General features: G+C 48.9%; 1 protein-coding gene across 5 annotated transcripts in view; it reads right to left on the bottom strand.

Annotated features, from left to right (window-relative positions):
* LOC140385819 (piezo-type mechanosensitive ion channel component 2-like) overlaps positions 1–15,014 on the bottom strand; it is a 1,561,269-nt gene that overhangs the window by 368,512 nt on the left and 1,177,743 nt on the right. For 4 of the 5 annotated variants that reach the window (XM_072468380.1, XM_072468378.1, XM_072468379.1 and 1 more), the window contains exon 19: positions 8,594–8,757. In XM_072468380.1, coding sequence (XP_072324481.1) covers positions 8,594–8,757 — 164 coding nt within the window. The remainder of the gene's footprint in view (positions 1–8,593; positions 8,758–15,014) is intronic. The other variant, XM_072468377.1, reaches the window with a different exon arrangement.

The raw sequence follows: 15,014 nt of genomic DNA on the forward strand, positions 1-15,014 counted from the left end.
GTTGTTTCCACTGGCGGGTGAAAGCAGAACTAGGGGGCATAGCCTCAAAATAAGGGGAAGTAGATTTAGGACTGAGTTTAGGAGGAACTTCTTCACCCAAAGGGTTGTGAATCTATGGAATTCCTTGCCCAGTGAAGCAGTAGAGGCTCCTTCATTAAATGTTTTTAAGATAAAGATAGATAGTTTTTTGAAGAATAAAGGGATTAAGGGTTATGGTGTTCGGGCCGGAAAGTCGAGCTGAGTCCACAAAAGATCAGCCATGATCTCATTGAATGGTGGAGCAGGCTCGAGGGGCCAGATGGCCTACTCCTGCTCCTACTTCTTATGTTCTTATCTACCTTAATATTTTTTAAGACACCCAACATCTCGTCTTTTTGGATCTCAATGTGACCCAGGTTATCTACACACCCTTCTCCAGACTCAACATCTACCAATTTCTTCTCTTTGGCGAATACTGATGCAAAGTATTCATTTAGTACATCACCCATTTCCTCTGGCTCCACACATAGATTCCCTTGCCTATCCTTCAGTGGGCCAACCCTTTCCCTGGCTACCCTCTTGCTTTTTATTTACGTGTAAAAAGCCTTGGGATTTTACTTAACCCGATTTGCCAATGACTTTTCGTGACCCCTTCTAGCCCTCCTGACTCCTTGCTTAAGTTCCTTCCTACTTTCCTTATATTCCACGCAGGCTTCGTCTTTTCCCAGCCTTTTAGCTCTGACAAATGCCTCCTTTTTCTTTTTGACGAGGCCTACAATATCTCTCGTTATCCAAGGTTCCCGAAAATTGCCGTATTTTTCCTTCTTCCTCACAGGAACATGCCGGTCCTGAATTCCGTTCAACTGCCACTTGAAAGCCTCCCACATGTCAGATGTTGAGTTGCCCTCAAACATCCTCCCCCAATCTATGTTCTTCAGTTCCCGCCTAATATTGTTATAATTAGCCTTCCCCCAATTTAGCACATTCATCCTCGGACCACTCTTATCCTTGTCCACCAGTACTTTAAAACTAACTGAATTGTGGTCACCGTTACCGAAATGCTCCCCTACTGAAACATCTACCACCTGGCCGGGCTCATTCCCCAATACCAGGTCCAGTACCGCTCCTTCCCTAGTTGGACTGTCTACATATTGTTTTAAGAAGCCCTCCTGGATGCTCCTTACAAACTCCGCCCCGTCTAAGCTCCTGGCACTGAGTCCCAGTCAATATTGGGGAAGTTGAAGTCTCCCATCACCACAACCCTGTTGTTTTTACTCTTTTCCAAAATCTGTCTACCTATCTGCTCCTCTATCTCCCGCTGGCTGTTGGGAGGCCTGTAGTAAACCCCCAACATTGTGACTGCACCCTTCTTATTCCTGATCTCTACCCATATAGCCTCACTGCCCTCTGAGGTGTCCTCCCGCAGTACAGCTGTGATATTCTCCCGAACCAGTAGCGCAACTCTGCCTCCCCTTTTACATCCCCCTCTATCCCGCCTGAAACATCTAAATCCTGGAACGTTTAGCTGCCAATCCTGCCCTTCCCTCAACCAGGTCTCTGTAATGGCAGCAACATCATAGTTCCAAGTACTAATCCAAGCTCTAAGTTCATCTGCCTTACCGTAATACTTCTTGCATTAAAACATATGCACTTCAGGCCACCAGACCCGCTGTGTTCAGCAACTTCTCCCTGTCTGCTCTGCCTCAGAGCCCCACTGTCCCTATTCCCTAGTTCTCCCTCAATGCTCTCACCTTCTGACCTATTGCTCCCGTGCCCACCCTCCTGCCATACTAGTTTAAACCCTCCCGTGTGACACTAGCAAACCTCGCGGCCAGGATATTTATGCCTCTCCGGTTTAGATGCAACCCGTCCTTCTTATATAGGTCACACCTGCCCCGGAAGAGCTCCCAGTGGTCCAGATAACGGAAACCCTCCCTCCTACACCAGCTGTTTAGCCACGTGTTTAGCTGCTCTATCTTCCTATTTCTAGCCTCACTGGCACGTGGCACAGGGAGTAATCCCGAGATTACAACCCTCGAGGTCCTGTCTTTTAACTTTCTGCCTAGCTCCCTGAACTCCTGCTGCAGGACCTCATGCCCCTTCCTGCCTATGTCGTTAGTACCAATATGTACAACGACCTCTGCCTGTTTGCCCTCCCCCTTCAGGATGCCCTCTACCCGTTCGGAGACATCCTGGACCCTGGCACCAGGGAGGCAACATACCATCCTGGAGTCTCTTTCACGTCCACAGAAGCGCCTGTCTGGGCCCCTGACTATAGAGTCCCCTATTACTATTACTCTTCTGCGCTTTGACCCTCCCTTCTGAACATCAGAGCCAGCCGTGGTGCCACTGCTCTGGCTGCTGCTGTTTTCCCGATAGGCTATCCCCCCCGACAGTATCCAAGGGGGTATACCTGTTCGAGAGGGGGACAACCACAGGGGATTCCTGCACTGACTGCCTGCCCTTTCTGGTGGTCACCCATTTCTCTGCCTGCACCTTGGGTGTGACCACATTTACATAACTGCGATCTATGACACTTTCCGCCACCTGCATGCTCCTAAGTGCATCCAATTGCTGCTCCAACCGAACCATGCGGTCTGTGAGGAGATCCAGTTGGGTGCACTTTCTGCAGATGAAGCCATCCGGGACGCTGGAAGCCTCCCGGACCTGCCACATCTCACAGTCAGAGCACTACACCCCTCTAACTGACATTGCGTCAATTAATTAAAATTAAAATTTAAAATTTTTTTCCAAAAATATATTTAAAAAACATTTTCAAAGTTACTGTTAACTATCTGTTTCCTAGCACTAGATTTCTAATAGAAATGCGAAAGCTAAATATAGTACTCTCCGATCTCTGGCTTAGATATCCCTCTAAATTATAATTAAGTAATTATGTTTAATTAGTTACCAATGCTTAATTTTTTAAATTTAGTGTAGATTCCCAACCAGCCACTCAGGCCACAGCTTTTCTGTGATGTCACTTCAGTTTCCCCCCGACACACACAATTTGAAAAAGGTATAAAAGTAAAAATGAGTAAAAATCACTTACTTACCTTCTTACCCTCTGAGTGTCTTAGATGTTCTCAGGTTCTCTCCCTGACAGAGACTGCTCCTCCTCCTCCGAACCTAATCTATCTTTTCCCACCCTTTTATTATCTATCTAATTTGAGGTTCTTATGAGGTTGCCTCTCATTATCTCACCACGGAGGTTATGCATATCGGGAGTCTGGATGGAGACAGGGATCTTGGGCCATAATTTACTGTCTTGTCAAAATATCAGTGAGGCTAATGGTACTTGCTCTCACTTAGCACAAACAGTACATGAGATAAGCAGATGCACAGTATAACATGAATATCCTAAAGTTTCTTGGCACGATTGTCCGACACTCCCACCGGGCCGGAGAATCGGCGGGGGGCTGCGCGAATTACACCACGCCGCCCCGATGCCGGGACGCCATTCTCCCGCCCGTGAAAAAACGGGCGGGCGCGCATGGCGCCGGGCTGCACGGAGAATCGGCGCAAATGGCTGTAGCGACGATCCTCCCGCGGCGCCGCAATTCTCCGGCCCGGATGGGCCGAACGGCCGTCCGAAAAAATCCGAGTACCGCTGGTGCCATTCTAACATGCACTGGGCCGGCGGTCCTCGGGGTTGAACGGTCCGGGGGCAGCCAGTGGGGGGGGGGGGGGGGGGGGGGGGGGGAGGCGGTGGGGTCCAACCCCCGGGGAGGCCCTCTGTAGTGGCCTGGCCCGCGATCGGGGCCCACCGATCGGCGGGCCGTCCTCTCTGGCTGCGGACCTCTTTTCTTCCATGCCGGCTCCTGGATCCCTGCACCATTTGGCATCGGGGCAGGCGTGGGGATGACGGCCAGTGCGCATGTGCTAGTTGGCACCGACCCAACTGCGAATGCGTGGACCCCACGGCGCCAGGCCAGCGCCGGGACCGGCAGCTGGAGCGGCGTGGGCCGATCCAGCGCCGTGCTGGCCCTCCCAGGACTCGAGAATCGGGACTCGGAACTGGTGCCGGAGTAAAGTACTCCCGTTTTGGCTCTGGCGCCGGCACTCTGGCGTTGGTCCAGAGAATCACGGCCTCTGTTTGAGTTGTGCTGTTCCATCATTAGTTCTGCAAAAACAGAATTTATTTTTTGCCTCAGTATTAAATGTTGCGGAGTTCATGGAATCCCTACGGTGCTGAAGGGGGTCATTCGGCCCATCGAGTCTGCACCAACTCTCTGAAACAGTACCCGACCTGGGTCCAATCTCCCATCCTATCCCTGTAATCCCCACTTAATCTGTATATCTTTGGACAGTAAGGGGCAGTTTAGCATGGTCAATCCATCTAATCTGCGCATCGTTGAACTGTGGGAGGAAACCCACGTATTCATGTGGACAACGATCAAACTTCACCCAGTCATCCAAGGCCGGAATGGAACCCAGGTCACTGGTGCTGTGAGACAGCAGTGCTAGCCACTGTGCCACCATGCGACCCAGTCACAGAGGTTATTGCATTAGTAATCCAGAGATGGAAGTTAAAATGCCACCATGACAGCTAGAATATTTAAATCTCATTAATTAAATTAAAATCTGAAAGTAAAAAAGCTATCATCAGTATCGGTGACGATGAAACAATTGGATTTTTGGAAAACCCTATTTTGTTCACATGGGGAAGGAAATCTGTTGGCCTTATTCATTCTTGCCTCGAGCCTGTTCTATCATTCAATGAGATCACGATTAATCTGCAACTGGGCTCCATATCCCGTAAACCTTGATTAAATAAATTCACCAATCTCAGTGTTAAAAATATCAATTGATTTAACATCAATTGTTGTTTGTGGAAGAGAGTTCAAAAGATCTAACAACCCTTTGTTTTTCCTCACGGAATGGTCTTGTAAGGCACTCAATTGTATTCAATCATCAAGCCTTCCCAATGACAGTAAGGGATGGGCAACAAATGCTGACCTTGCCGGTGATACCCACATCACAAACCGAATAAAAGAAGATGGTGTGAAGCAGAAGGGTACGTGGACAAGATGAATCAATGGCAGATGCTAGAGCAAGCTTTGTCCCAACATTTTAGCATCAACTCTTCTGTCAGTACAGCTCCTCAGTGGGAACACAGGACTGATAAATTTCCTCTTTCGACTGAAGGTAAATTTCTTGTCAAATGATAGCATGTGCTAAAATTTTGGGTGTGAGACAGTAACGTTGGATGTGAAGTGCTCCAACAAAAGAAAGCACAGACAGGATGGATCAAATAGCTTTCTTTTGTGCTGAAAAGATTTACAGCTTCATGTAAAAGTTAAATTGCTATTTCACTAATTTTACAATAAAGTGTGTCATGTGAGAGTCCCTTTAAGAAAAGTATGTTTTATCAAATTGCTGCAGTGATGTCAGTGTGTGGATCGAGCTGGAATGTGATACTGCTTTACACTTTTGTTTTGAGCTGAAAACTCTTTTTGGCTCTGTGTTTTAGTTTCACTTTCAGTTGGAGAGCTGCACTCAAACCAAGCAGATATATACTGGTGTCTCTCTGTATGTTAAACAAGCTGTTTAGATCATTTGTTAATTTAAAAGTGATAAAGGTTCTCTGTAGAGAATTCAAACCTACTGTCTTTGTTAAAAAGTGTTTTGGCTTATGGATGTTGTTAGAAAAGGGTTACCTTTAGAGTACTGTATCTTTTTGGGGGCTAATCAGTGTTGGTAGTTGGTAAGATGTTTACTATGGGTTTATAAAATGTTAACTGGATTCATAGAATAAACATTGCTTTGTTTTAAAAATACTTTAGATCTCTGTTGCATCACACCTGTAAAGTGGATCCTCGTGTTCCCCACAACCAAAATCTATTAAACGTTGTGAGTCAGGTGAACTCCTTGATGTACTTTGCTGTTCTCTAAAGCCTGGCCAATAACAAATTGGGGGTTTGTGGGGTAAAAGTCTATCTTTCGTGATTAGGTTGGCTTAGTGAACTTAAAGACAGTGAAGGGTGAGCATATTTGTGTTTGCTTTTCAGGTGTGGTATTCCAGTTTAAGTAGGGAGTGTGTTGTGGGCAATGGCTCTTTCAGAGGCTCTGTGGTTTTTGGGGGTGGAGAAGGTCACACGCAGTACCTTACGAACCGAGACTAAAAACAGGCTTTTAGATTTGGCAAAAACATTGCAGTTAACATTACCTGACAGAATACGAAAAGATAGGGGCGGGATTCTCCGATCCTGCCACCGTCGGCTGCCGAATTCTCCGGCACCGGGAATTTGGCGGGGGCAGAGGTCACGCCATGCCAGTCGGCGGCCCCCTGGTGATTCTCCAACCCGCGATGGGCCGAGTGGCCGCCCGTTTTCGGCCGGTCCTGCCGGCATGTGTTACGACAGGTATTTGCCGGCGGGACCTGGCACCGTGGGCAGCCTCTGGGGTCCTCAGGGGGGCGTGGGGCGATCTGGCCCCGGGAGGGTGCCCCCACGATGGCCTGGCCTGCGACTGAGGCCCACCGATCCGCGGGCGGGCCTGTGCCGTGGGGGCACTCTATTCCTCCGCGCCGGCCGGTGTAACGGTCCGCGATGGCCGGTGCGGAGATGAACTCCCCCCTGCGCATGCGCTGGGATGCCGCCAGCACACGCTGGTGCTCCCGCGCATTCGCCAACTCGTGCCGGCTGGCGGAGGTCCTTCGGCGCTGGTTGGCGTGGCACCAAGCCCCTTCCGCGCCGGCCGGCACGGCGCAAACCACTCCGGCACCGGCCTAGCCCCTGAAGGTGCGGCGGATTCCGCACATTCGGGGCGGCCCGAAGCCGGAGTGGTTCACGCCACTCCTTCGCGCCAGTGTTGCCCGCCCCGCCGGTTTCCGAAGAATCCCGCCCGAGGTACTTAGGGTATTTACGAGCATTTAGAATTGCCTGTGATACAGTCGGACTCATTGGAAATGGCAAAAATTCAGTAACAAGTCAAGCAACTTGAACAAGAAAAATAATTAAAGCAGCTTAAATATGAAATGAGAGAAATTGGAGGATTGCATTGAGAATGTGGGACAATCAGCTTTTATTTCCAAACTGGATTTACTTAAAGGTTACTGGCAGGTACCTTTATCCAAAAGGGTGAAGGAGATTTCAGCTTTTGTCACGCCAGATGGTATATACCAATTCAAAGTTATGCCATTTGGTATGAAAAGTGCCCCAGCCACATTTCAATGGTTAACTAACAATGTTGTTTCAGGATTACCCAATTGTGCGGCATACGCTGCCGATCTGGTAATTTTCAGTCAGACATGGAAAGAACATTTAAAGCATTCGATGGAGTTATTTGATCGATTTCAGGAGGCGAGTTTCGTGGTAAACCTAGCCAAAAGTGAATTTGGAAAAGTCCAAGTCATTTTCCTTGGCCATACAATCGGACAGGGTCGAATGGTCCCAGGGGATGTGAAAACAAAAGTTATTGGGGAGTTTCCAATAGCCTCGACACGAAGGGAAGTAATGCGATTTCTTGGCATGAGTGGATTTTACCGGAAATTTGTGCCGAACTTTAGCAGTGTGGTCACTCCACTGACGAACTTGCTAAAGAAGCGTAGCAAATTTCAGTGGACAGCGGAGTGTCAACAGGCATTTGACGGCCTGAAGGTTGTGTTAACCAATGTTCCTGTGTTGGAGAATTACAAGGGGCTCTGCGATCGGATTGAACGAAAGTATCTGACTTTAAAGAGAAATGCCGAGGCGTGGAGAAATGGATGGATCGTGCAGAGACTGTCAATCAAGAGGGATTCGAGTTGGAGGAAGAAGAACTAAAATGGACTATGTTATTTTTGTAAAAAGAAAACATAGTACATAGAATGTATGTTTTCTGTCAATATTTCTTAAAGGAAAGTGAAAAGGTGAAAAATGAAACCACCTTGAAGTTGATGGTTTATTTTTTTTTCTTGGGGGGAGGTGACATGTGAGAGTCCCTTTAAGAAAAGTGTGTTTGATCAAATGGCTGCAGTGATGTCAGTGTGTGGGTGGAGCTGGAATGCGATTCTGCTTTTTACTTTCGTTTTGAGCTGGAAGCTCTTTTTGGCTCTGTATTTTAGTTTCACTTTCAGTTGGAGAGCTGCATTCAAACCAAGCAGATATATACTGGTGTCTTTCTGTATGTTAAACAAGGTGTTTAGATCACTTGATAATTTAAAAGTGATTAAAGTTCTCTATAGATAATTCAAACCTACTGTCTTTGTTGAAAAGTGTTTTGGCTCATGGATGTTATTAGGAAAGATACTAAGGGTTAACTATAGAATACTGTATCTTTTTTGGGGGGGGGTTTCAGTGTTGGTAGTTGGTAAGATGTTTACTGTGGGTTTATAAAATGTTAACTGGATTCATAGAATAAACATTTGTTTTAAAAATACTTTAGTTCTCTGCTGCATCACACCTGTAAAGTGGGGCCTTGTGTTCCCCATAACCAAAATCTATTAAAAGTTGTGGGTCAGGTGAACTCCATGATATACTTCGGTGTTCTCTAAACCCTGGTCCGTAACAAGTGGAAAGGCAACAATTGAATGCTAATTTTGTGTACATAAATGAATGGAAAATTATTAGGTTCTTGACAAAGAGGGATGCAAAACCTATGCAGAAAATGGTCATTCTGCTGTTGCACTGACCTCTTTCAATGTAATCCAAATGATGTAAAAGGATACAATTTTGATTATGTGTAGCTCCAAGATCCACCAAGCCATAACTTGTAGTTTGTGGAAAGTCTCCATAAATTTCAGGAACAGAACTGTTAGTCGGTCAATTACCAGGTGCCATTTATTTGTCTTTTCTTCTAAACATAAAGATGAAAGAAAACCATTTCATTCACTGTGTGCAGAGCATAGATGTAAAGCAGTCAAATCAATTCAGTAATTATCTTCAACTCAAATTACAGACCACTAAAATGTGAGTTCCAATCACAAAAGTCCAGTCAAGACACTTCCCAAAAGGAAGGAAAATTGGATAAATATTAATTGCAGATTTTTGGAAGGGCCACGAAGAATCCAGCACGAGTTTAAGGATACAAAGTAATAACATTTATTTACAACTTCCCTTGCTGCACACTCCTTCCTGCTGGTTCCTAAACTGGCCAGCTTTATTTATACTTGGAGTTTACTAATGGTTTCTCCGCCCCCCTCATTGGGGAAGCTCATACTCCCACAGGATTGTGGGATTGTCATTAGTCCCCAGTCAATCGTAAGCAGGCAGGTTATAACATCCCTCCCCCCCCCAAAGTCCAAGGAATCCACCGAAGACCCTGGCGAAGGAGGGCGTCGGACTCGGTTTGCCGCAGGCCGGACACCATTTGCATGCCGCGCTGAATCAGGCGGCGTGTAATGAGACGGAGACTGGCGCTTCCGTGATGAGCGGCGTAACGGTTGTACATCCACGGCCCGTGGACCCGAGGATTCCCCCTCGAGATGTCAGCGTCTCTATCTCCATTCGGTTCTGTAACAACCTGCACAGGCTTTGAGTGAGGCACCAGTGGAAGATTGTGAGGACTACCTTCCCTTGTCTCTGGTCTCTGCGGCTGTAGAAATGAGCTCTGGGGGCGGGGAATCTTTTGAGGGGATAGTCTTCTGTACCGAACGTGGTCTACATGTTTGCGCTGGAGACAACCCTGGGCTTGCACCTGGTAAGATATAGGGCCCATTTGGCGAATGATTACGCCAGGAACCCACTGGGCACAACCAGCAAAATTCCGAACGAACACTGGGTCACCGGGCGCAAACTGCCGAATCGGCCGATGCCGAGAAAATCCCTGTCCCTGCCGTTCTTGTGTGCGGCGTACTTTTGCGCCAATGTCCGGGAAAACCATACTAAGGCGGGTGCGAAGTCTCTGGCCCATTAGGAGTTCTGCAGGAGCTACCCCAGTCACCGCATGGCGGGTGGTCCTATACGTAATCAAAAAGCGAGCCAGTCTCGTGTCCATTGATCCGGAAGACTGCTTCTTTAGGCCTCTTTTGAATGTCTGCACTGCGCGCTCTGCCAACCCATTTGAAGCCGGGTGGTAAGGGGCAGTGCGGATATGGCGTATGCCGTTCATCTTTATGAACCTCGTAAACTCCTCACTCGTGAATGGAGTGCCGTTATCTGTGACCAGCACCTCGGGGAGGCCATGCATGCTAAAGGACAAACGCATCTTTTCAATTGTTGCGCAGGACGTTGTCCTCTGCATCTTATGCGCCTCTAGCCATTTAGACTGGGCGTCGATTAATAGAAGGAACATGGATCCTTGAAAAGGGCCTGCGAAATCTGCATGCAAGCGTGCCCAAGGCCGCCCTGGCCATTCCCAGTGATGTAGGGGCGTGGCCGGCGGAAGCTTCTGATGCTCCTGGCAAATGGAGCAGTTTTGGGCCACCTTCTCAATGTTGGTGTCGAGGCCTGGCCACCAGACATAACTCCAGGCCAACATTTTCATTTTGGTCACACCTAGATGCCCATTGTGCAAGTCTCTTAGTATCAGCTCCTGGCATTTTTCCGGGACAATCACACGCGGCCCCACAAGAGGATGCCGTCTTCCACGCTGAATTCTGACAGCTTGGAGGAAAATGCCCGCAACTCGCCTGGGAGCTGTCTATGATGCCCACCATACAGGACTATGTGCCGAACCTTTGACAGGACTGGCTCCATCTGGGTCCACTCACGGATCTGTGATGCCGTGACAGGCAAGGTGTCCATAAAATTTAGGGTTGCAACCACCTCACCGGTCGTGGGGGTCGACATGGGGCCGGTCGACAAAGGCAATCGGCTCAGTGCGTCGGCATTTGCTATCTGCGTTCCTCGTTTGTGCTCCTGAGAATACTCGTATGCAGCAAGCAACAAAGCCCAGCGCTGGATCCGTGAGGAAGCAATGACCGGTATTGGCTTATCCTCTCTGAAAAGTCCCAGCAGAGGCTTATGATCAGTCACGATAGTGAAATGGCGGCCATACACGTACTGGGGGAAACGTTTCACCGCAAAAACCACTGCCAGGCTCTCCTTCTCGATCTGCGCGTACTTTTTCTCCGCTGCAGTCAATGTGCGGGAGGCGAAAGCTATCGGTCGCTCGGCCCCGTTCTCCATCTTGTGGGACAGGATGGCCCCAATACCATACGGGGATGCATCACATGTGACGAGCAAAGGCTTTCCAGGATCATAGTGGGTTAGTAACCCAGACGACGACAATTGTTGTTTTACCCGCCGGAAAGCGGTTTCTTGCGGCTGACCCCAAACCCAGGTGTGCTTTTTCTTTAGCAGAAGGTGCAACGGGGCCAGCGTAGTTGCCAGATTGGGGAGGAATAGTTTACGAGACCGAGAAAAGAAAGAAGATGCGAAGTGTTAGTCGGGGCGGGGGTCTGTTGAATCGCACGCACCTTCTCTGCGACGGGGTGCAAACCTTCGCGGTCCACCCGATAACCCAGGTAGACTACTTCCTTTGCCTGAAATACGCACTTTGTGTGACGTAAACGGACTCCAGCCTCCGAAAAGAGTCTAAGGACAGCCTCCAGATTTTCTAAATGTTCCTGCTCCGACGTCCCTGTATTCAAAACGTCATCTAAGTAGACAGCAACACGTGGTAAACCTCTCAAAATGCCCTCCATAACACGTTGAAAAATAGCACAGGCAGAGGATACTCCAAAGGGCAACCGTGTATATTCATACACACCCCGGTGTGTATTAATCGTTACATATGGTCGGGAGGCAGGGTCCAGCTCCAACTGCAGGTAGGCGTGACTCATATCTAATTTTGTGAACGAGAGTCCACCTGCAAGCTTCGCGTAGAGATCCTCTATGTGAGGCATTGGATATCGGTCGAGTCGGGAAGCCGTATTCACTTTACGTTTATAGTCGCCACACAAGCGAACTGTGGCATCTGGCTTCATTACAGGTACAATTGGTGCTGCCCAGTCAGCAAAACGGACGGGCCTGATAATACCCAAACTTTCCAAACGAGTGAGCTCCCTCTTCTACCTTCTCGAGCAAGGTAGTTAACACAGATGTTAATACAGAGCCTGAAACTGAGGATCCTCCTTCTATAATAAAAATAGAAAGTGCTGGAAAGACTCAGCAAGTCTGACAGCATCTGTGGAGAGAGAAACAGAGTTAATGTTTCAAGTCCATATATCACTGTTCTTTGGAACTGAACTGCTCTCTCTATGACTCTCCTCTATTTATCTGGGAAATAGTGGAACAGTGATACCCCAGATTGGGTAAAACATTAAAATAATTTATTTCCTGTGATAGCAAATAAAGAACAGCAGCCTCGACTTTCCTGAGGGCCAGAGGTGCACACTTCATGTGGCAGGTGTGAGCCTCAGGTGGGACTTAAAACTCTGGTCCCAGGTCATGCCAACAGGTTTTTAAATGCCATGGCTGGGGTTAACCTAAAGAACTCCCATTTTGACAGAGGGAAGGGTCTTTGGAAGAGAAATTTCTGACTGCAGTTTCATCATCCTCAGCCTCTTTAATAGCTTCAACCTGCCAATAAAATCAGAGTTCATTCAGAATACAACTCACATACCAACATGACATGGAAATACATTGTCATTCTGCCACTGTTACTGGGTCAAAACCCTGGGACTCCCTCACTCAGCTTCCAATGATTACCAGCTGTCCCCAGAGTCTACGATACCACACAAACCACAGCAGTTCAAGAAGGCAACTACCACCATCTTCTCAAGGGTAATTAGAGGTGGGTGATAAATGCTGGACTTGCCGCCAGTGATGCCCTCATTGCGGGAATTAATAAAATCTGGGAGGTGATTCTCTCAAAAGGGAACAACTTCTCCTAGCGAGCGCGTTTAGTCACGTGTTTCCCAGCGCTCGCAGTACTGAGAAACACATGGCTATTCAATGCGACTCGCATTAAATAAGGGGCCTGAACGGGGAACACACATCCAAGGCCACACATAGCTCTATTTTGTACAGTGGGGAGCTCTGCTTGCTGGAGCTCCCCATTGTAGTGAGAGATCGGGGTCCCATTTTTAAATGGCATCCCGATCTCTAAGGCCCCCGATACAATCCCTGACCTCCCTGAGCCCGAACGTACTATGGGAGGGACCTCGGAACCCCTGCACCTCCCCAACACCCGCGCTGTGTCGCCTCGGCGAGCTGCTTTTCTGGCACAGCATGGCTTTGGATTGTGCCCCTGGTTCCTTTAAGCAATATGAGTGGACCTACGTAGTGGCTCACGTCTACTCCCCTTAGAAATATATTGGTTAGGTTACTGTGAGAATACCCTTGGAGACCGTTTGTGCATCTGAAAATGCATTTTTTGCTGGAGGCAGAAGCAGATCAGCCGGCGGTAAATTGTTACTATTCCCATCCTCTTTTCTTTGGAAGACAGGCAAGATTGGAAAATGTGAAATTTTCCACTTTAGCAGGAAGAAGAGAAACCTGTTGGGCGTGATCTTACATCTTTGATGTATACCCATACCAGGGGCAACTCCAGCTGCTACCTGTCGGTTCCACCAAACACCCTAGGACAGATCTCCGTCCGTGGTAATACGGTGAAGGTCACTTTAACCTCATCTGACCATGGTCGCCTCTGGCTGCACAGTTGAAGGCTATTGCTGATAGGAAATTGGCATTGTTAGTTACACGTGCACTTCACAGCTCTCAAGTGGGTAGACTTGTCATGTTGCAGATGAGTGTTTCTGCCTAGCATCCAATCCAACTGTGAGGCCTGGACATGTTGCCTGAACCCTGGAGGCGTCAACACGACAGAGGCAACAATCAAACATCCAACAGCTGGGCTTCAGCACTGGAGATATCCCCGCGATCAGAGTGTGTGTATGTGTGGATCGGGGAGGGTACCTGATCCTGGACCAAGTAATGTTCCTGGCAGGGGTCTGAGGTCCGGTGGCCAGGGGCCTCTGCTGTGGTTGGGGGTATGTGTGCAGCACGAGGTCCCCCAGCACAACCAGCTTGTTGGGTGGCAGCCTGAAAGAAAGCAGAAATATGAGAGTGGGGGAGGCCTGAGGGACACGAGGGTCCCAGGGTGGAAGTGATCAACGATTGTTGGCCTCTCACCCTCTCCAATTCCTCACAGATATCACAAAGTAGACCTCGCAGCAGTTGCCCTCATGATTCTGGTGGACCCAGTGGAGTGTCACTGACAACCCCTCCTGAATCACATGGCTGCACCCAAGTGTCTACATCAGCTCTGGGGTAATGTGGCCCAGATGCTCGGCATCTGACTGGGACCAGCTGGGTCCGGGAATACAGCAGACCTCCGACTGCTGTCCCTCATGGACGTTCCTCCCTCTGCCTGATGTACATCAGCAACTGTGTGGGGCTCACCGAATTGTACCCCTGAAGTCTGTCCACTAATGTCGTCCACCGAGGTGTGAGTCTCTGTGCAGAAAGGTGGGGATAACAGCCGCGACGCATCGATGGTGGCATCCTCGAGCTTTCTTCTGAAGTGTTCTCTTGAAGGTGGGATGGGGGCCACCCCGGATGGGCTGGCACCATCGGATAGAGATCCTGCGGGAGAATTGAAATGTGGCCAGTGGGAGGGAAGGATTGTTATGTCTGGCATGATCACTTGCGACAGGTCATCTGGGTTTGGGCCGATAGACCCTCACTTCTGTGGCACAGGCCAACCTTGATGTTGGTGACCGCACTGTCCTCAGCCATCCTTGCGACCTCCAAAGCCTGTTCCTTGTAGGGGGTGAGGACTTCGATATCCGGCAGCCCGCCGCCCGTCTTAGCCCTTTCCCACCGTTTGTGTGCTAACTTCTCCTGCGAGTGCAAAGAGAGGGCATTGTGAGCTGCACGATTGTACCATTGAACATCCTCTGGGGGGCCACATTTGGGCACCACCGCTGGGTGGGGTGTGTTGGTGGGTGTCAGGGTGTGCTGGGGCACAGGCATGGTATTGTGCTTGGGGGGCGTGCAGTGCCAACTGTCGGCTCATTGGAGGGTTTGGCAGGTGGGGCTTTTGCCAGAGAGCCGATGCCAACTCACCCATGTGGTCTGGTGGAGGTTCTTGAGCTTCTTACAGCACTGGGTGATGGTCCTTCTGGTAACACTCCCTGTGCTAATGGCCGCTGACACTGCCTCCCA

The sequence above is a fragment of the Scyliorhinus torazame genome, chromosome 11 (assembly GCF_047496885.1).
Source record: "Scyliorhinus torazame isolate Kashiwa2021f chromosome 11, sScyTor2.1, whole genome shotgun sequence".
Taxonomy (NCBI): Eukaryota; Metazoa; Chordata; class Chondrichthyes; order Carcharhiniformes; family Scyliorhinidae; genus Scyliorhinus; species Scyliorhinus torazame.